Genomic DNA, 20,374 nt, shown 5'->3' on the forward strand with positions numbered 1-20,374 from the left:
TCTCCTTGTAATTTTGGTTGAGGGCAAATAAGTAAGTCTTTGATACGGTCACTGTCTTTTCATATATTAAGATAAACCAGTTGAAAAGAAGTCGCAGTAGTTTGCTCAATATGTAAAACATAGCGCATTGCATATATAGAGATAGTCCACATCTAGGGCCAGATGTAGGTAATTTTAATTTACCACCTCTTAAATACCGATTCATACCGAATCGGTATTTAAGAGGTGGTAAAATAGAGGGGGGGAGATGTAGGTATTTCAGATTCGGTAAATACCGAATCGTTAAGATTCGGTATTTACCGATTCTGTAAATACCGATTCGGTATTGCCCATTGATTCAATGGGCAATACCGATTCTGTAATTACAGAATCGGAAAATACCGATTTTAGCAAGGGTGCAGGGGGTGTCACTTTGACACCCTCTGGCACCCCAAAAATAGGCATGTGCGCCATGTGGCACACAGACATGCCCTAAGGACATGTCTGTGTGTCACATGGCACAGGTGTGCATGCACACATGTGCATGCACACCTGGATTCGGTATTTTACCACCCAATTGGACTGGGTGGTAAAATACCGATTCTTAAAGCCCTGTGGCACTCTGACATGTGCCAGCTACATCTGCATTTACAGAATCGGTATTTTACCGAGTCTGTATTTACCGATTCGGTAATTTTACCGAATCGGTAAATACAGAATCGGTAAAATACCGATTCTGTAAATGCATGCCCTACATCTCAAAATCCAATTACCGGTCGGTAACGGCCGAATTCGGCCGTTACCGACCGGTAATTGGCCACCTACATCTGGCCCCTAGTGTGCTTTTGGTTTTTTGATGGAATGCATGCAAATAACTAAAAATGGGAAACGTCCTGTAGGACGAATCCGGAATCACACTGTGCCTTCACAGTGCCATCAATAGAACGAACGCGACTTTAGCACACATTTGTTCAGTACGCAAGTTGTTACAACAACTTGCTTTAGGGGGGCACATTGATGGAGTGGTGTTGGATTTAAAGTCCAACACCTTCCCTACTGTTGCGCAGACTGGAGCTGGAATAGTAAATGAAACTATTCCAAAATCCAGCCCCCCAAGGCAAGTTGTTCCATGCAGAACGAATGCATGCTAAAGACGTGTCTCTACTAATGATGGCATTCAGAAGGCATGTGTGCCAAACGCATGTGGAATACCATCAAACATTCACTAGAAATCCATCTACATGAGATCCATTGAGGCAGGATATCCTACTTGTCATTCTGGAGTAATGAAGAGTGGCCTGTGGCCAGTCACAATGGATTATGCCATTGGTAATAACCACCCAAGTACCACCCTAATGCTCATATTATTTAATGTTCATCTTCAACTTCTCATTTCAATAGAAAGGTAGTAGACCTTTCTTGTATCTTCCATATGCTTGATCAAAGATTGAATAAAAAAAATATTTTTTAGATCTCCATGGGTTCAGATCCTTGGTCCTCTTCATCCTCCCACCGAGGCAAGGCTGTTTCCTGCAGCTCTCTTTTCTCAGATATCACTACTCTTCGGTCTTCTAACTTCTCTCTTATATGATCCAGCCTGCGGCTGGGACCAACTTACCACACAGAGGAACTGTATTGTATTGTTCTATAGTTGATTTCATATTGGTTTCGTAACCCTGACGAGGCACCATGCTGACGTTTACATACACGACAAGTACTAAATATTTACAGTCACGATGTATGGCTGAGTAGTCCTGTTTAAGTAACACTGTTAAACTCTCATTACATGTCACCTAACCTGGTAGCAACTGCAGGTGGGCCACATTTCTAGACATATACTAATCATTAAGAACCATCTGGGATTGCTCATGTTATTCCGGCCTTAGTAAAGTAAGTATTTGAACATAGTCCTTTGTTGAATACCTTACTATATAAAGTCAAAGCTTTGCACTTCTGAATGTGCAACCATGTACGTTGAATAGTCACTCGGATAATAGTAGTCAAGCAAATGAATAATTATATTTTAGTATTCAGGCCTCTCACTCTTCACCCACGCAATCTCAAACCATTGCACGTCAAGCATGCTGTCCAATGTTTCATCTCAAGTGTAGAGCGTATAGATTTTTCTCGTTTTATGCTTTATCTGCCAGCCCGACCTAAATAATGCTGCTTAGTAAACGAGTACATGACTGGAACATGATCACTCCCATTACACACTGCAACTGGAGTCCACCTTTAGGCTTTATGTACAAGTCTAGATTGACAGATAACTATTTCTCTTTAGGTTTGTACGAATTGCCAAGTGATATCACCTCAATATTTGATCATCTTAGTTGTTGAGCTCTGCCATCTATCCCTGGTCCCCTCACCTGGTCCCAATCCCCAAGGTGCTCTTATGTGCACATTCCCAATCTTCTGTCTGCTCACCACTGACATCTTCAAAAGCTGTCCTGAAGAAGTGCATTCTCCATGCAGGAGGCACCTACAACCACCACCCTCGCCTTGCCACTATCCTCAAGCAGCAGTATTACAGCCATCCTTCTACTGATGAACCGTTAGTGTCCTAATGTACTGAATTCTAACTCTCCTTCTTACCTTCATTCCACTATTCTAGCTGGTTATTACATTAATTTGACTGTCTTATTTTGATATACCATAATCTGGATACAAATTGGAATAAAGCATTTAAGACCACTTGTAAAACACCAGTTCTGTTTCTATAATTCTCTACAAGCTTCCTTAAATTGAGACAGTTTAGTTTTGCTTTGACTTTTTCTAATAGGCTACTTCACTTTCTCCTTTCCAGGCACTTCCATCGTCTTTGACATGAGCCTGACCTACATCCTAGTAGCCTTGGTTGCTGTCATTCTGAACAATGCCTTGATGGAGATGCTGAGTCTACACACTCGAATCACTGTGGGTGAGTTTATGCTTTGGCATTACTGTTTGACTCTGCAGCTTTTCCAGTATCTCCTCTGATTAGTTGGGACTTCAGGAACAGTTTTCTCTTTTTATATTCTTTCTGCTTCTTGGGCCTTTACCCCACAAACAGGAAATGTAAGAACCACCCTTTTAGATTGTTCATATTTTTAATGTTTGGGAATGGAATACCTCTAAATAGTGCTATGTCTCTCAGTGTCTCCGTAATATAACCTTTACTAATTAATTGAATCAGGAAACTGTAATTCAACTCTAACTTGAAACTAAACCTGGATTAAGTTTTAGGCCTAGATTAGTTTAACTAAATGCCTAATCAGTTCTTTCAAATCCTGTACTTTCATATTGTGTACTGATCGCTGTATGTATGTATTGCTTAATTCCATACTCAATGCAATATGTTACTATGAAGCAAAATATGTACTAATACTATATTAATTCTTTACTTCCTTTTTAATTATTTCATTGACTTTTTCAACTGCTATTATATCAATGTTCTAATAGAATTCTGGATTAGCTAGATGGCCCATCTCATGTATACTATGCATTGGCCCTTTCTGACCCACAGATGTCTAAAACAGCACAGTGTAAGGATTCATCTGAAAATAACAACCAGCTAACAAAGTTAATGCAAGAAAAACCTATATATTTATACCTAACCTCTGAGTGTGCATTTTTTGAGGAAAAGAAACCGGACAATATTTAAATTCATCCAGATAAATTCTCATGCATGCTATATTTGATCAGTTTGTAGTCATTCACATATACTAGTGAGGCAGTTGGCTGCTGATCACAAAACCGGGTTCACTTAGAACAGTTAGATTATTTACAGATCCATAGCTATCAGAATAGTTCTCTCTTTGAAAGTCAAAATAAAGCATTTACTCCTATTTTAATATTCTGCCCGACTCCTCACCAAAGGGACCGGGATGCTTTTTTATCATCACTGTCTGGTCTAAAAGTGAATAAGCAATTACTATTAAACATTCATGCGCATTGGTCCTAGGAGGGAAAGAATGAAGAATGGCGTCTTATGTGCTTTCAACTGATAGAAGAAGAAACATTTTCATATTTCATTGGGATGCGGATAATTATACAAAGGGTTTTCGAAGTCAAGTTAAATGTTCAAAGAGAAATAACCAATTAAATGTAGATCAGATAAGTGAATGAATGTGGCCACTAACATAAATCACTCAAAATTATATGTGGATGAATTGGGGTTGACATAAGAACAAATCTCTTGTAGAAACTACTTACCAAGGTTCTCCCACAATGAAAATTAATTAAAAGGAAAGGTAAACCAATACAGTATATAACTATTTTTGCCTTTGACATGAATGGATAATTTGTTATGTTATATTGATAATTTTTAAGTTATGATTATGGTCAGTGTTTAGGAAATGTGTTTGAATATGGTTAGATTCACAGTTTTTGTGTGGATTACAATCGTTTTAGGAGTATTGTGAGGGTTAGTGAAATGGGAGGGTGAAGATTAAGGATTAGGTTTCAGGGCCAGGAAATACATTTAATAGGGTTAGTGTTTTGTTAGGGCGAGGGGCAGCAATTTAGAGCCTCATTTAGAGCAGGGTGTTAATGGGCCAGCTACCGACAACTGGCAGATTCCACATCCACCCTGCTACTGCTCCCCAACAACAATAAAAATTGGGAAAAGGATTGTGTTTCTGATGGCAGATCTACAGCCTGCTGTGTCATCATAAATATCCTCACTGGCTTAGTTCTGATTTGGCTTCTGAAGGCTCGATCTAAGTAGGGTGTGCCTTTTCACAAGACGTTAGGTTTTTAGTACTCCTATCAAGACCCACCCTGTATAACACGAGAGTCCTGGGCAGACCAAAAAAATATAATATCCGTTGTGCTAGGAGAAAATCCCCAGCATGTCACTGGCATTGGTACTACATTTCCCAAAACCAAACTTTGGGGATTTGGCTTTGAAAGTGGAAAAAATGCAGGCCAACCTACCATACCGCAATGACATGGCAGTTCAGGTGGCATTGCTTCTTAACCACAAGACTATTTTGACAAAATAAAAATGCAGACGAAGCACAATACTTAAAATCTGGCTGGGTGGCTGCTAATGAGCCAGCAGAGGCACTGGCTTAGTTGCCCCATTTTTTGCTTACCGTCCCACCTAATCCTAAATGAGGCTCATAGGGTTATTAATTAGGATAAGAATTATGGTCAAGGTTAGGGTGAGGGTCAGGCATAGAGTTAGGGCTAATATTAGTTTGAATTAGTGTTAGAGCACGTATTGCAAAACAACATTTCTTTTGAAGGGGACATTGTAGTAGCAGCTTTCTTGTTGACAATGGGATGCAAATTAGTAAAGACATTTTAGGTCTTTCATTTGAAGGAATTCTCTAATATGTTAATTCATGTTCATGTGTGTCTTAGTTATGACACAGATCAAGCGAGATTTGTATAGCACAAATTTAGCTAGGAAGCCTGGGCTAGTTGCGCAATATTTGAATGTCATGACTCTTGCCTGATGAGGAAAAGTAGTGGTTTTTCACACAGGAACTTTCTCTAAAATCCCCGCGTCCGGCCTCCCTGAACTGATTTTGGTCTTGGTCTCACCTTCTTTTCTTTGACTTTGCGGGAGTAATGATTTTGAATGAGATCTTGGTGATCATGAACAATTTTAAATCCTAATTTGATGACAGAGCAAGTAACAGTTCTATGAATATAGGGAAATTAACCTGATGAGGTAGCCATTGTGCAATCCTTACTCTTCACTCTCCTTCAAATTAATCTCTTGCAGGTTACCTCTTTGCCCTGGGTCCCCTCCTCTTCGTCAGTATCTGTGATGTCTGGCTGGAGCTCTTTTCCAAAAATCAAGCCTATGCCATAAACCTCGCGGCAGTAGGAGTAGTTGCCTTTGGCTGCACAGGTAAGTGAAATCCTCCAGTGAAGCAGTTCAGAAGGGGAGTTGGTGATATGAAGCAGTGGGTAGATGTTCTGTGGTTAGTGAAAGACTTCCAATTTTTGGGAACATGTTCTGTGTGAAACCTCTTACAGGGCATTACTTTGGAAGTGCTGAGTCGTATATTTCTTGCCATGCCATTTCAGTCCATATACTTCCTATTTCATGAGGTCATTAAATCCCAAGCCCCATTAAGTCAACTTCCTCTTGCTGCCTTCTAGTAAGGTTTCAAAACATTCAGGGCAACAAGTTGGTCTTGATGGCACTACAAGGCAGTGCATTGATTGCAGCAGACATGGGGTAAAAAACTAGTGTGTCTACTGTATTTAGTACAGTGACCTTTTTTTACTGACTCTCTCCATCTCTTTTAGATTTTTTTTCCTGGGCGGTCTTTCCATGTTTTCTAACCCCCTGCTGAATAAACACAGGAATGGCAAATATATGTGTTGACCAAAATTGGTGGCCCACCAGCCCGTCACATTGATTAAGGTTTCTTTCCTCTATTTTCTGGGAGAGTAATATCAACTTTATTTAGAGATCCCTGCATATGTGCTAGGTTTAATGGCCTTCTTAGTATTCTTTTTTAATATCTCAAACTTCCATAGCAAGAGTTTGTTTAAGGAAAAACAAAAAATCTATGTCTCATACACTCAAGGAGTTGTCTCCCTATGTGTTTTGTCATTGTTTGTTTTCTCTGCCTGGGTCTTCTAAATCTGCTTCTACTGGGACTTTGTTTGGCCGATGGGTCAAGAGGATCCGGAGGCACCGGGTGAAATGTAATGGTCCTCCATCTATTAATGTTCTGCGGGAACTCCCACTCCGTCAAACTTTAAATTATCTCCTAAGTCCCTTTTTTTAAGAATCTCAGAAGTCCCATTTCTGGCAATAACAGGAGTTACTTGATGAAATGGTATTCCAAGTTGTGCATTGATTCTGCACCATTGGGCTGTCACAAGAACACTTATAGCTGGTAAGAAATCTGGCATGCAGGCTTCTGTGCAGAAACACTAATTCTCACAGTTACTCCCCATTTTAAGCCACCAAAATGGAGTTACTCAGCACCCAGGAATCACAGCGCTCTGCAGTATGGTGCAGTGTTTCTGCATCCAGAGTCAAAGCTAAAGTGATGGCCATGGTAGGAGGAGGTAAGCGATGAGATACACCAGCAAGTCTGTCTTTCTCATCACACTTGTTAGTAATGCAGATTGGCAGTAAGTAATCAAGCCACTGATGATCCCGGGCTGGTGAATTGTCTCGATTTCTCTTTTTACATAAGCAAAAAATCCTTTCGAAATGCCACATCTAATTAAGCATGAAGTTTAGAAATCCTTAATCCTGCTCTATCATTTAATAACTCCTTTTCAATGAGAAATGTTTTACTGAGACTGATAGTGAGAAGATCCTCATTGAGTCTGGATTAGTGTCAAAACAGTATTAAGGGATTAGACAGCTAAGGCGAATGAATATGCTATAGTTTTCCAATGCCTACAATAATACACCAGACGGAAGCCATTTAGCATATTAAATAAGGAGAACTTACTGTAAAGGAGAGAGAGGAGTGTCTACAATAATTGGAAAAATAAAAAGGTCACAGTTTAAGCAATATGAGCTAGATGTACAAACCCAATTTCTAGCAGCAAAGTCTGCGATTCCCAGAAAAACAGACTTTGCAACGGCACACTCAGATCCCGCAGTATATGAAGGGTACTTCGCAAGTCAAAAAGTCTTTCCAGATCTCAAAGGTCCTTTGTGACTCATTACAAATTGCACAGAGGAAGGATGTGAAAGGGACATAGCCCGCCCCTTTGCAATTCAGTATACTATGGGCCTGATTCACAAAGGTAAACGTACACTTTTGAGTACGTTTACTCTTTTTCGGTGCTCACAAACTACAATGTAATAGTAACCAGGGTCAGACTGGGACATAAAAAAGACCCAAGCACCAAAATAAAAGTGGTGCCCATTGGCAAAGCATATAGCAAAAAAATGGTAGTATCTGGGAAATCAACAGTAAAAAAACACAGCCCACCTGGACCTAAAACAGGTCTACAACTACTAAAAAAAAGCCCTCACACAGATCTTTCAAACCAACCAATTGGGGACTACATGATTGCCCTATAGACCAGTCCAACACTGATAGTAACTTTACGACTATGGAGATTCTGCAGTCGGGTGGAGAACTCTTCACATACAAAATATGCCTGCCCCATCTTTTTATGAGCTGAGTTTTCAGCCCCAATGCAAACTGCAGATGTTATATCATGTGCTTGACTAAAGGTCTGATGTAGGCTTTGGCGCATGGGATACTTCATCACATTTGTAACAGTATCCCATCCACCAAAGTCTAAATCAGGCTCTAAAACTGGTTTATACATGTGAGGCTGGCTATCCAGGTGTCACACAGAAGTTCCATGCCTCATATAGAGGTAGGGAAGCTTGGTTTTCAACAGTGAAGTCTCAGTTGGTTCTTCTGTCAGAGAGCATGAACCTGCAGCCAATTCAGGATAGATCTGCCTACTATAAGTTGATCTTTCATTGGTGATTTATCCCAGCTCGTACCACCTTGTGAGGCTTGGTGGTCCCAGGCAGGAAAAAACAGAAATGGTCCTTGGGCTTTTGGGATTGTTTCTCAAAATTACAAATAATGTGGTGCGAGCCACCATGGCACATCAGACCACCCAGCAATACATTGTTGCCAAAAGTTCTCTGGCCATGTTGGCGGAATCACTTTCATCAGTAATTCCACGCCAGAGTGATGAGGGAATCAAAAAATGGTGGGCAGGCTTCTGTTGAGCTGTCTGAGGAAGGGCCCTGATGGTCTCACTTAAGATGAGCCCTTTTGTTCTGAAACATAGTCCTAGAGCTAGTCAATGTCTAGACTCAATAGTTTGTTATAAACAGTGGTGTCGATACTGAAACATATATAAAATGCCAATAATTCTGTGTTCCGCTGCAGTTTATAGAGCGCATGAGCAATGTGTTGTTGTTGAATCGCAGAGCTCCCACAGAATCCCAGGGTAAATTCTGCATAAACTGTGCTATTCAGTAATAGAAGCTGTACTGTGTTCCTATAATGCTGCACGTCAGGATAAATTCCACAGAAGATCATGGTCTGGTCTTCAACAAACATATACATTTATTTCTCTAGAAAGTTATTTTGAAAATAATGTGGAAAACGTAGCATATGATGGGAAACCATACTGGATCTGTGTCTAACATCAGCAAAGGAAGTAACGATCTCTCCATGTTCTTTCTTTTTTCTATATCCCTGTCTCTTTAAGTGCAGCAATCCAGTTTCTACGGTTACACCGGGATGCTGCCCAAACGATATACCCAGGGTGTGATGACTGGGGAAAGTAAGTATCACCTCAGTTCTAACGATGCATAGGCACTGGAAGTAGTTGAATGAGGGAGTGCTGCAGCACCCAAAAATAATAATGCTGAAGTTCAGAAAACCAATGAGCAATAAAGATGCCTTTAAAAATTTTTTATAGCGTTAACTGTTTTTGTTCGTCCTTATACACATACCATCGTCCACAGCCGTCCAGCCGACAAGGAGCACCATGGTACCCTTGCAGTACATATTTTATAATAAAACAAATCCCTTCCCCCCTTTCCCTCCCACCCCTCAATCAATCATTGCTAAACCAAGGCTATTTCTCAGACTAAGAGCCAACAAAAGGAATCACTCCCAATTCGACTGTCCAGAAGCACCACTACGGGGGTGCATTAAGCTTAGCTCTTTTGAGTTGGGAGCATTTTAGAGACTTCTTCTGGTTTGAGAAAAATGTCCTTAAGGTATTTGGGGCATGGGAGTTCCCTATATTCATGTGTAAAGAATTGAATTTAGGAGTTCTAGCTGGTCTTGTAGGATTTAAGGCAGTTCCCCACTGCTAGGGATATCTTTTTCCATGACCAGCATATCCCATGGCGTATTGTGCCACACCACAGGGTCAGGTGTTGTGATGTTCCCCCACATGGATAGAAAGACCTGTATTGCCACCACTATAGCCACAGCCAGATGTTTACCCCTGAAAGACTTTGGTGACCCGGAGGATGAGAAGGGTATCCCCAACAAGATGGACCCTGTTTCTTTTGGGATTTGTACCTCAAAGGCTCTGTTAAGATCAGTATTGACATCTCCCAAAATATTTCCCAGGTTTAGGGCATTGCCTCAGCAAATGTGTTAAGGTGCCTGTTGCACTGCAACCTCTCCAGCAGCAATCACCCCGAGATGAGCTCCATGTCCCAGTTCTTTCTGGTATCGTGTAACAGTATGTCAGTACTTTGCATTGTGCTTCTCTAAGTCACATGTTAGTTGTGAAGGTGCATGCTTTATTATATAGGTGTTTCCACTTGTTGGAGGCCAGCACCTGCCCTATCTCTGCCTCCCACCTTTTCTGCCCTGGGTTTTGCATTGGGGTATGGTGTCTAAAAGATACCTATAAAGTATAGTAATTAATCCCCTATCGTGTGGTCCATCTTTAAGCCACTTCTCAACGGCCGTGCATGGGAGTGAAACATCTTCCTTCATTGTAGGATGAAGGACCCAACGGTGGAGTTGTAAATATGCAAATCGCTCAGTTTCTAGTATCCCGCATTTGGCATTAAGTTCTTCAAATATAATATGTGTTGCTTTTGAAAGAGGGAATCCACCATTAGGCCCTTCCTGTCCCTCCAAACCTTGAATGTCAATGGCTCCTCAGCTGGCGCAAAGTCTGTGCTATAGCAAATTTATGTGTACAGTGTCTGGAATATTGTAAAACCTAGCCTCTGTGTCACCTTATCTTATTCCACCAGGGTCACTCTAGTGATTAGGTAGAAGTATATAAAACTTCTTCTCTTTGATCTTTGAAGCCCAGGAACCGGCCAAAAGGGAGTCAATTTGATTAATTGGTCTACAAAGCACCTCAGTTTGTTCAATTGATTTTCCCCACCCCATGATATATCTAAGCTGGCAGGCCTGAAAATATGACAATATGAGTGGGTCTAGAGAGTCTTTTGAGCAATAGAGGGCAATTGATGTTGCCAAATGTAGGTATTGATTAATTGTTGTGTTAGTTGTTCAACAATCAGTGGCGGAAGCAGCGACCGGAAGGTCTGAAATAGATAAAGAATGCGGAGTAAGAACCTCATTTTGACAACCGCCCGTCACTCCAACCAAGCAAAATGTTTGTTATGCCATTTTTGGAGGCCCTACCAAAGGTGATGATGGACAGACCGTTTTAGCAAATCAAACACTCACCCCAGTCAACTGATCTGGGTTTAATCCATCACTATTCTTTAGCTCACTCCACCACCCCAGTTCAGACATGGCCATATGCAAATCAGTCTGACCCTGTGCCTCATGGGAACAGTCCAGCCCGAACTGCCAAGCCATGTCTTCCCTGGACCGGAAACAAGCATCCTGGGACCGGTTTCAGATTCATAATCCTCATCCGCCAGGCTATCTTAAATCCAGTGGTAGAGTGAGCAAGGGACCCACGTCTGGGCATACCCTGCCAACTTAGGGCGAACAAAGCGATACCAAAGGGGATGATGGACGGAGCGTTTGAGCAAATCAAACACTCACCCCCAGTCTACTGATCTGGGTTTAATCCATCACCATTATTTAGCTCACTCCAGCACCCCAGTTCAGACTTGGCCATATGCAAATCAGTCTGACCCTGTGCCTCATGGGAACAGTCCAGCCCGAACTGCCCTGGCAAAGATCTCTTAACAATTTAGAATAGCTGAGGGTTATTTCTTGTGTGGTGGTCTGAGCTAATATAATTTTCAGGTAGGTAAGTGAGTCTCTGGAACATGGGATAGGTAGAAGGCTGTCCCATGCTAACTCCTGGTGTAGCAAGGGGTTTATCAGGAGTGTCTCCATTTTAGTGAGATTTATCTTACAATTGGAGACTGCCTGGAATCTGGTAAGCTCTTCACGTACTTGTGTTGAGGGTCTATCAAGGTGAGCATGATGTTGCCCGCAAACATTGTGAGTTTGAAGGCGTCTTTGCCCATTAATGCTCCCTTGATTGCCTCGGTCTTCCGAATTGAATTAGCAAATGGTTTGTGGATGAGGACGAAGATATGGGGTGTGAGACAGCAACCCTATCTTGTGCCCTATGGAAAATGGGGAGGAGACCATGCCTCTCACCCTTATTATCATTTTTTAATTTTGTTTTTGCCCTATCACATTTCCTTTGCTTTCAAAGACAAAGGGAACAGGATAGGCTATAGGGTGTACATTGTTTCTAACACACAACAGAATGCAAATACCTGTAAATGAACTGTACAAATATTTCAAAATATACCAGCAGTTAGGAAAGCACAAATGAAGCACGTTATTTGTAATTCTGAACTGTGATGGAGCAAACATTTTAATCTGATTAAACAAATCAAGACAAGTAACTTGGTGCTGTTCAAATGATAAACATTTGATGAAATCTGATTCCAAGCACATTATTTTTGTATGCAGTAGAACTGCACGTCCGTCCAAATTTAGATGCTATGTCAATGGAAAATTTGCTGTCTGTAAATAAAAGTGTGCTACCATACCATGCTTTAGTAATATATGTGAAACAGCATGCTCAAAAATGCGCCCATTGACTATATTCCACATCCTTAACACTCTCCTACTGCACAGGTGTGTTTGATTTGTTACACTTCTTCTTTGTGTGACACTTGTATTTTTCCTAGTGATATAACACTGATGGCAGCACAACCAATATGAAAATGGGTCCAGCACCAACGCAACAATGTAAAGAAGCCCTAATTTCCATAAGTAAAACTTTGTGGATATGTTTGCATCTCCTGTTTACTGGGTTTAATATCAGACTCACCGTAAATTTTCTGAAACATGTATTGAGCAAGTTTGCTTCAGTAGTTGAATGGTCACAAGAAATTAGCTAGGATAGAACATAGCATGTGAGCACATGAAATCCTCAGGGTACTGGACCCACATATTCACAGTTACCAAGACTCTAAATTATTTTTCAGTTGAACCGCTATTTATAATACTTACAGCCAGTTGTTTGGCATATACGAATTGTGGCGCATTGGCGTAGTTGGTATCTGCTAGCTCTTATTTTAGAAGAATATATAAAATGAAGAATGCCTGGCTTACTAGCCAAACTGGTGCTGCTCCATTTTGGTGAATTATCAAATGGAAAAAAGCATCCTCCTCGAAAAATGGGAAGATATTCTACCCCAAAACTCCAGGAAAACAGAAAAAAAAGGAAAAGAAAATGGCACAAGAAAACAATAAAGACAACAAGCATTAGGTGAAATGGAAGAAGAGGAAGGAAGAGATATTAGGGTATAGATGGGTGTCAAGGGAAAAAGTAAAGTTATAAGTTACTGTAGAGATACTACAGTGTAGCGATGGGAAGAGGTACTAGGGCATAAATAAGAGGAGAGGCGCTTGGGTATCGGTGGCGATTATGGCTCCAGGATATACATAGGGGTTGATGTACTTTAGTATAGGTAGGGGTAGAGGTACTAGGGTAAAAGCAGGAGGCAAGAAACTAAGGAATTGGCAGGTACAGATATACTATACAGGTTGGTATAGGGTATGAATAGGCGCAGAGATACTAAGGGGTCTAAGGAGGTATAGTGGTACTATGATATAGACAGTGATAGAGATAAAAAAAAAGCATCAGTAGAGGTAATGATGTTGGGGTACAGGAAGGAGTTCAGGTACTATGGTATAGGTAGTGGTTGCAGTAGATGTACTAGAGTGTAATTAGGGGTATAAGTGCAAGGGTGCCCGGGCAATAGGTTATATTCAGGGGTAGTGATTCCAGGGTACAGGTAGAGAGAGTAAGGTATAGGGTGGAATCATGGTAGCACAGTATAGGTAGTGGTAGATGAATGAGCTAGGTGTAGATAAATAAGGTTATATTTATGGTATAAGTGGCCATAGGCAGGGAAAGAGGAAGTTGATTATCTTTTTTTTTTTTTTTTAAACCTTTATTGTACAGTTAAGGATATACAAATACGGGCCAACAACCGCTCAGGTAGGCCACGACACAATATAATAAGCCGATGTATCCGAAGAGAAGTGTGTCGGGGGGCACATTACATTATATAGGTAAGCAATCAATAGGAGAACGGCCATATACGACAACCGAAAACAGGAACAAAGAAGGTCAATTTTATATTAGGAAGTATAGCAGGATTAATTGCAGTGTATGGTCATCCGAATTCCCATAGCGGGCCATAAATCAGACAGCAAAACATAAAGGCATCGGAGAAAACTATCATCAGCAACAGTGTACATCAATTAGGATATATACGCCATATGACAAATCAATGTTCACCTTGGCCCGCCTTTAGTCACCCCACCAACCCGTCACATACTGAGAGTGAACGGAGGAACCAGAACAGCAGCAAGAAATACAATCATCCGCCATACTAACCCAAATAATAAGAAAAGAAGAGAATAAAAGGGGGAAAAGGGGGGAAAATGAAATAAATCAGAAAGGGGGAGAACGCCGCGCTGTGGCACGCGCCCCACAGCAACGGAGCACGCAAAAAGAGTGAGGGTACAGCCAGCGAGGTGGACACGCGAGACGCAATAGCAATGTGGCAATGCAGTAGAAGGGAGAACAACACACCCCCAGTTACCACCCGCAATCGTACCATGGGAGACAAGCACAGACGCGGCGCTCCGATAAAGGGATACAAAAGAGCCATAGAACTAAAGGAAAAGGAAAAAGAGAAAAAAAAACACCCCACCCATCCCACCCAGCACCCCTGCAGAAGGCTATGGCCTACCCCCCCAGCAGCGTGCCTGTCGCCCTAAATCAGAACCCGAAATATAGAGAAGTCAAGAAGAGAGAAAGGAATAAGAAGGCAAAAAAGAGGGGGGGGGGAAGAACCCAAAAAAGGGGGGGGGGGGAGGAGAACATAAGACAAGTCGGTAGGCCCCAGCCTCTCGCCCAGCCATACGTATATACAACTTCCAAACGAGAGCGACACAACCTTAGGTATCATAAACTTGTGAAGGAACCGTCCATATTATCATAAGCGGGGGCAATCAGCATAGCAAACTATTAACCGGCAGTCCTCCGGGTGCAGCATCGGCTCATCCCTGGCCTGTCTTTGTCTTCACCATCATATGCGATATAGCAAGGAAAGGCAAGTAGTTTAAGGTAGAGCTGCTCCACAGTCGAAACAAACCAGGACTAGGGCGCAGATCAAAGGGTTCCGGCAGCCAGCAATAAAACAAGGACCAGTCTCGGGAGTCCTGAACCCTCGACAGTAACACGATGAGCAGCAAGACGTAGGAGTATCGCCTCGCAGCACAGGAAAGTTGAGTCCCCCCTGCAGCATAACAGCAGGGCCTCCCCACAGCAGATCGGATCGGCAATCCATGACGTTCCTTGAACCCTCGAGCAGCATCCGAACCAGACATGGAGCCCATGCCCTCGCACTCCACATTCACAGCTGCCAGGAGAGTCGGGCCGCATGGTTGCAATCTTGTTTACGCACAGCGGAAGCACTCCTTGTAGTGACCAAGGGGGACAAAGCAACGCCATCACAAAGTCGAGGGGCGCCCATGGGGAACGGTCCCCCAAAGATGGCGGCGGACCGCCCAACCCGCACAGGGGCACCGGGGGCCAAGGCCATACGCAAAGACTGCAGGGCAGCCAAGACATCGCCGATCGTGGGCTCACGTTCATATGACCAGGCCCCTGCACACGCCAGCGACACAGATCCGCCGCCCCGATGAAATCCGTGTCCCCGGGCGCCAGCCGCCATCTCGTGGGTTCAGCTGCGTCACCACACTCCACGATGCCCGGGACGGGCTCTCACGCAGGGACACCGCCGGGGGTCATCGGGACACGCTAATGGCAATCTTGGTGCAGAAAAGGCCCCATCAAACTCGGGGGCCCGCTGCTCGATCACCCGAGGGCGCCTCCCGCCGATTCCAGGCGCAGGGCTTCAAGATGGCCGGACAAGGCATCAAAGGGGGGCCATCCTACACAGACCTCCCACCTCCACGGTGCTCCGTGCTCCAACAAGGGGTCCACCGGCCGCAGGACCGTCTGGCCAGGATCCACCGGTCTATTCGCACAATGGCCCTCACAGCCTGCTTCGCCCTCGCACCGGGGGCCGCCGCCGACACCGCAGCACCGGCCGACCCACACAGGCAAGTCCCCGGTCTCTACACCGCGAAGGCCCCGGAGCAAGCAAGAGCCCAGCAGCGGATCCACAGCACGCAGGGGCCCCCGGGCCAGACGGTGAGTACCAGCATTGCTTCCCCTTCCCTTTTCTTCCAGGGTGTGTCGTCTCGAGGCAGGATATTCGACAGGATTTGTGTGTTGAGCAGGAAGGCTGGCGGAGCCGAGCTACAGAGCGGCCATCTCGGTCGCGAGCTTGGCTCCTCCCTCAGGAAGTTGATTATCAATAGTGGTAGAGAGGAACAAAAGACAAGTGCAAAAAACGTAAGGGTAGAGATACTAGGGATAGACAGGAGATGAGGTATTAAGGTCTAGAGGTACAGGTAGCTATATGGATCCTTACAGGTTGGCATAGGTTGATATAGGGTATAAATAGGAGCAAGCCGAGATACTAAGGTGCACAGCTAGGTATAGTGGATTTGTGATATAGGCAGGGATAGAGGTAAAAAAGCATCAGTAGAAGTAATGATGTTATGGTACAGGAAGGCGTTCAGGTGCTATGGTATAGGTACTGTTAGCGATAGATGCACTAGAGTATAATTAGAGGTAGAAGTCCAAGAGTGCTAGAGTACTAGGTTATAATCAGGGGTAGAGGTGCCAGGGTACAGGTAGATACAGTAGGGTATAGGGAGTGATTATAGTGGCAGGGTGTAGTTTTTGGTAAAGGTATGGGATAAGTGCTGTGCAATAAGGGTATTTGTAGGGTATAAATGAGCATAGGCAAGGAAAGAAGCAATACATTGTTGATGGGAATAGGAAGGAACAAAGGAAAAGTGCAAAATCATAAGGGTATAGATATTAGGGTATGGACAGGAGGCAAGAGACTAAGGTCTATAGGCGCAGGTATAGAGATACTCTTTAATATAGGGTGTAAATAGGAGCAGAGATACTAAGGTATGTAGGTAGGTATAGAGGTACTTTGATATAAGCAGACTTTGAGATAAAAAGGCATAAGTAGAAGTAATTAAATTAAGGTACAGGAGGGAGTTTAGGTACTATGTTATAGGTAGTGGTAGCAGTAGATGTGCTCGAATATAATCAGGGGTAGCTGTGCACTGCTGCTAGGGTACTAGGTTGTAATCAGGGGTACAGGTGCCAGGATACATATATAGATAGTAGGGTTTAGGGAGGGATCATGGTAGAACAGCATAGGTAGTGGTAGAGGTATGGGCGAGGTGTAGATAAATAAAGTTATATGTAGGGTATAATTGGCAGTGGTGGCCGGTGACATTTGAAATTTGGGACATTTGGTGAAAATTTGGGTATTGCTTTTATGTAGCGAGCAAGCTTAATGGACAAACGTATGGTCCGGAGGGGTCCTCCTGCTAAGAATTGTTTTGTTTTTTTAAAGATTGGCAAATGGTGCATTTTTAAGCAAATTAATTTCGTGAGGAAGCATGGTTTATAAAAACAATGGGAACATATCGTCTTGAATTATTAAGCACATTTAAATCTGCCCGTATCAGATTGCATTAATATGTTCAACAGTTCCTGTAATATGCAAATTTTACAGTGCAACAATTTAAGGCCCTTTAAAGTGTGTGCTTGCCCAGTGTCTTGCACGTTGCATGCAGCATCGACTTTGGAAGAAAATGCTCTAACCAGGCTTCGAGACTGCTTGCTGCAGTCAGTTATGTTGAAATACGTGCAGACAGGTCTTTTAGTGGGATGAAAAGAGTTGGGGCTCTCTAAAAGCGAACATGTAAATACATTGCTGTGGTTCCCACAGTGTGCTACCCGACCTGTATTTTGGCTTCTCTCTTAGATGTAATTTCCTCCAGCTATATAACACAACTGTCCAGCCGCGGCCCTGGCAGGTAAGAGCGGTGGGGTGGTACGGCCCGGTGGGGGGGCTTTTCGACAGACAACGATGAGGGAAAATGAATTATTTATTTAATTTTCCCTTGTGGTCGTCTGTCGAATCCCCCAACCAGGCCCTACTGCCCCAACGCTCTTACCTGCACGGGCCGTGGCTGCAACTGATATACATCTAATACGTACCAGTTTTATTACCTTGGTCAAAGGTTGTTAGCTGTTTAAGATAAATGAGTAACAACAATGATGAGTTGTAAATAATCAACATTGGAAATGTTTCAACTCTGAAATTGTGAGACTGCTAATTAAATATTATTGAGGCCCATGGAAGGAGCATTGGCCTTTAGTTATATGCGCTTTATGTTAGATATGAATGCTCTTTTTCTCTGCACATCTCGTCCATCTGCACATCTTCAACCTCATATCTTTCCTCTTTGGTGCTCTCTTTTCACTCTCCCCCGATTGTACTCGCATCTCCCTCCCTTCACCACCCCTAAACATACACTGCACTCACTCACATATAAGCACTTTATTTTCTTTCACTTTTGCCTTGTAAATATTTTGATGTCTGTGTACCCCCTCACACACACATTTACAGAGAATTACAATTGCAACTGGAATACATGACCATTGTTCTGTGTGCTATGCAGAGAGGCCTCCCTGCCAGCGTTCTCAATCAAAGCCCCTCATAAACACCTGACATGACAGAAAGTATGCACTATACAAGAGTAATAAGATGCAAAAAAAATACAGAAACACAGCATGATGAAATAGTTAACATTCTTGGGGAATGCAAGATTAAGTAAAACATACGAAATAAAAGAGGAACTAAATGGCAGACATGCATTACCTTAACGTTTTTAACTTGCATTGTTCGTAAATCAATCCATGTTTTTGGCATTAATTTTAAGGGAATGAAGATAGGGTAGGTTTTAATGCCATACAGCATGTGACTATCTTTACTATAAGCACATATTTCCCCCTTTGTGCTTGACTTGGAAATTTGGATCAACTTCACAAGGGAACAAAAACCCTGGTAGAGAAATACAGCAGTTCCACTTCTGAAGGGTCCAGCAACCTGTAGCCAAGTCCCGATGTATCACATTAGGGGAGGTTAGCATGCTGAGGGATCTCAGCACAATACAAATAACACAAGATTAGCATTATAACACTTACCATTTACCGAGGACAAGGCGCCAAATCACACACGCTTGCATCCGGTCCTACTTGTGACGAATGGGTAAGGGTGCGATCTATGTCTGTGAATGTCTCCGGTGCCCAAAACCCTGACACTGACAGCTTCAACGCCTACATTGAATACCACCATAGACTACAATGGCAATGAAGGGCTTTAGATACGTAAGCCCTGCATCGTGCGTCACATTGAAGAAAGTTGATTTACTGCCTAGTTTCTGTCTCCTGCTTCAGAGAGAGGCCGGGAAGGCAGCCTGCGACATACAGAACAGACTCAAATACATCGATTTATTTAGAGATATGATTGTATCTCTAAACAAATCGATCTATTTAATTTTTTTTTAGGTAAATCTGTAGGAATTTCAGAGTGGTGTGGCCCCAAAGCCCCAATGGATAAACCGCCCATGCTTAGTATTAGACATCCAAGCTTTTTTGTGTTTGCATTATGTCCTATTCGCAGAATTGGGCCACTTGCGACCACAAAAAAGGCTTTTTTGGTATTTATAAAACCCAAAGGATGGTTACGTTACCAAAATGCAATTTGGGTTTGCGCCAAATACCGAATCAGTATTTGGAAAAGGTGTGTTTAGGGAGCTCCCTCCAAATATCAATTTTGATTGGGATGTATTAATGTTTTGTGACTTGAATATAGTTGTAAAAGGTTCATATTTTGCCAACAACACAAATGTAGTGGTAACCCATTCGCAAATAGAAATTTTTTCCCAGGGGATCCCTTCCCATTTGTGAATGGTGACAAAAACATTTGTTAAGAGTAGGCAGTGGTCCCAGGGACCACTGTCTACTCTTACAAAATGTTACTTAAAATATTAATAATTTTTTTTTAAAAATGTATCTTGTATTTAGGTGCTTTATTTAAAAGAAATAACAAACCTGATTGTCTCCTTACTACAGCAGGCCACCACCCCTTGTGATGGGTGCTATTCATAGTGAGTCACAATTGGTAACCTTCCTCATTAATATTCATGAGGTAGAGGAAACTACAAGCCACTATAAATCAGGTTTTTGCAAACCGACCTAATATTTCAGAGGTTGGTTCTCAAAAAAATGGATATTGTAAACGTCAGTGCGTAATTTGCGACCACAGTTACCAAATCCATTCTCATACATCTGGCCCTAAGATCTTTGTTTAATAGAGTTTGTCAAGTTTGAGAAGGACGCCAAAGACTCATAAAGAAACCATACAGTTACCTCTCCTTCCTGGGATGTGAAGTGCAGTGTTAGCCTTCTTGGCTTATTGCTGCGCTCCGCCATTTCTAAAACACAGAGCTTCACTGTATTTACAACAATACAGTGCAGCCTTGCGTTTCCCCCTGCA

General features: G+C 42.6%; 1 protein-coding gene across 2 annotated transcripts in view; it reads left to right on the forward strand.

Annotated features, from left to right (window-relative positions):
• Positions 1-20,374, forward strand: part of SLC29A4 (solute carrier family 29 member 4) — a 197,284-nt gene that overhangs the window by 124,826 nt on the left and 52,084 nt on the right. For both annotated transcript variants that reach the window (XM_078665017.1, XM_078665018.1), the window contains exons 4-6: positions 2,786-2,899; positions 5,696-5,824; positions 9,139-9,213. In XM_078665017.1, coding sequence (XP_078521143.1) covers positions 2,786-2,899; positions 5,696-5,824; positions 9,139-9,213 — 318 coding nt within the window. The remainder of the gene's footprint in view (positions 1-2,785; positions 2,900-5,695; positions 5,825-9,138; positions 9,214-20,374) is intronic.

Source organism: Lissotriton helveticus, chromosome 10 (assembly GCF_964261635.1).
Source record: "Lissotriton helveticus chromosome 10, aLisHel1.1, whole genome shotgun sequence".
Classification (NCBI taxonomy): Eukaryota; Metazoa; Chordata; class Amphibia; order Caudata; family Salamandridae; genus Lissotriton; species Lissotriton helveticus.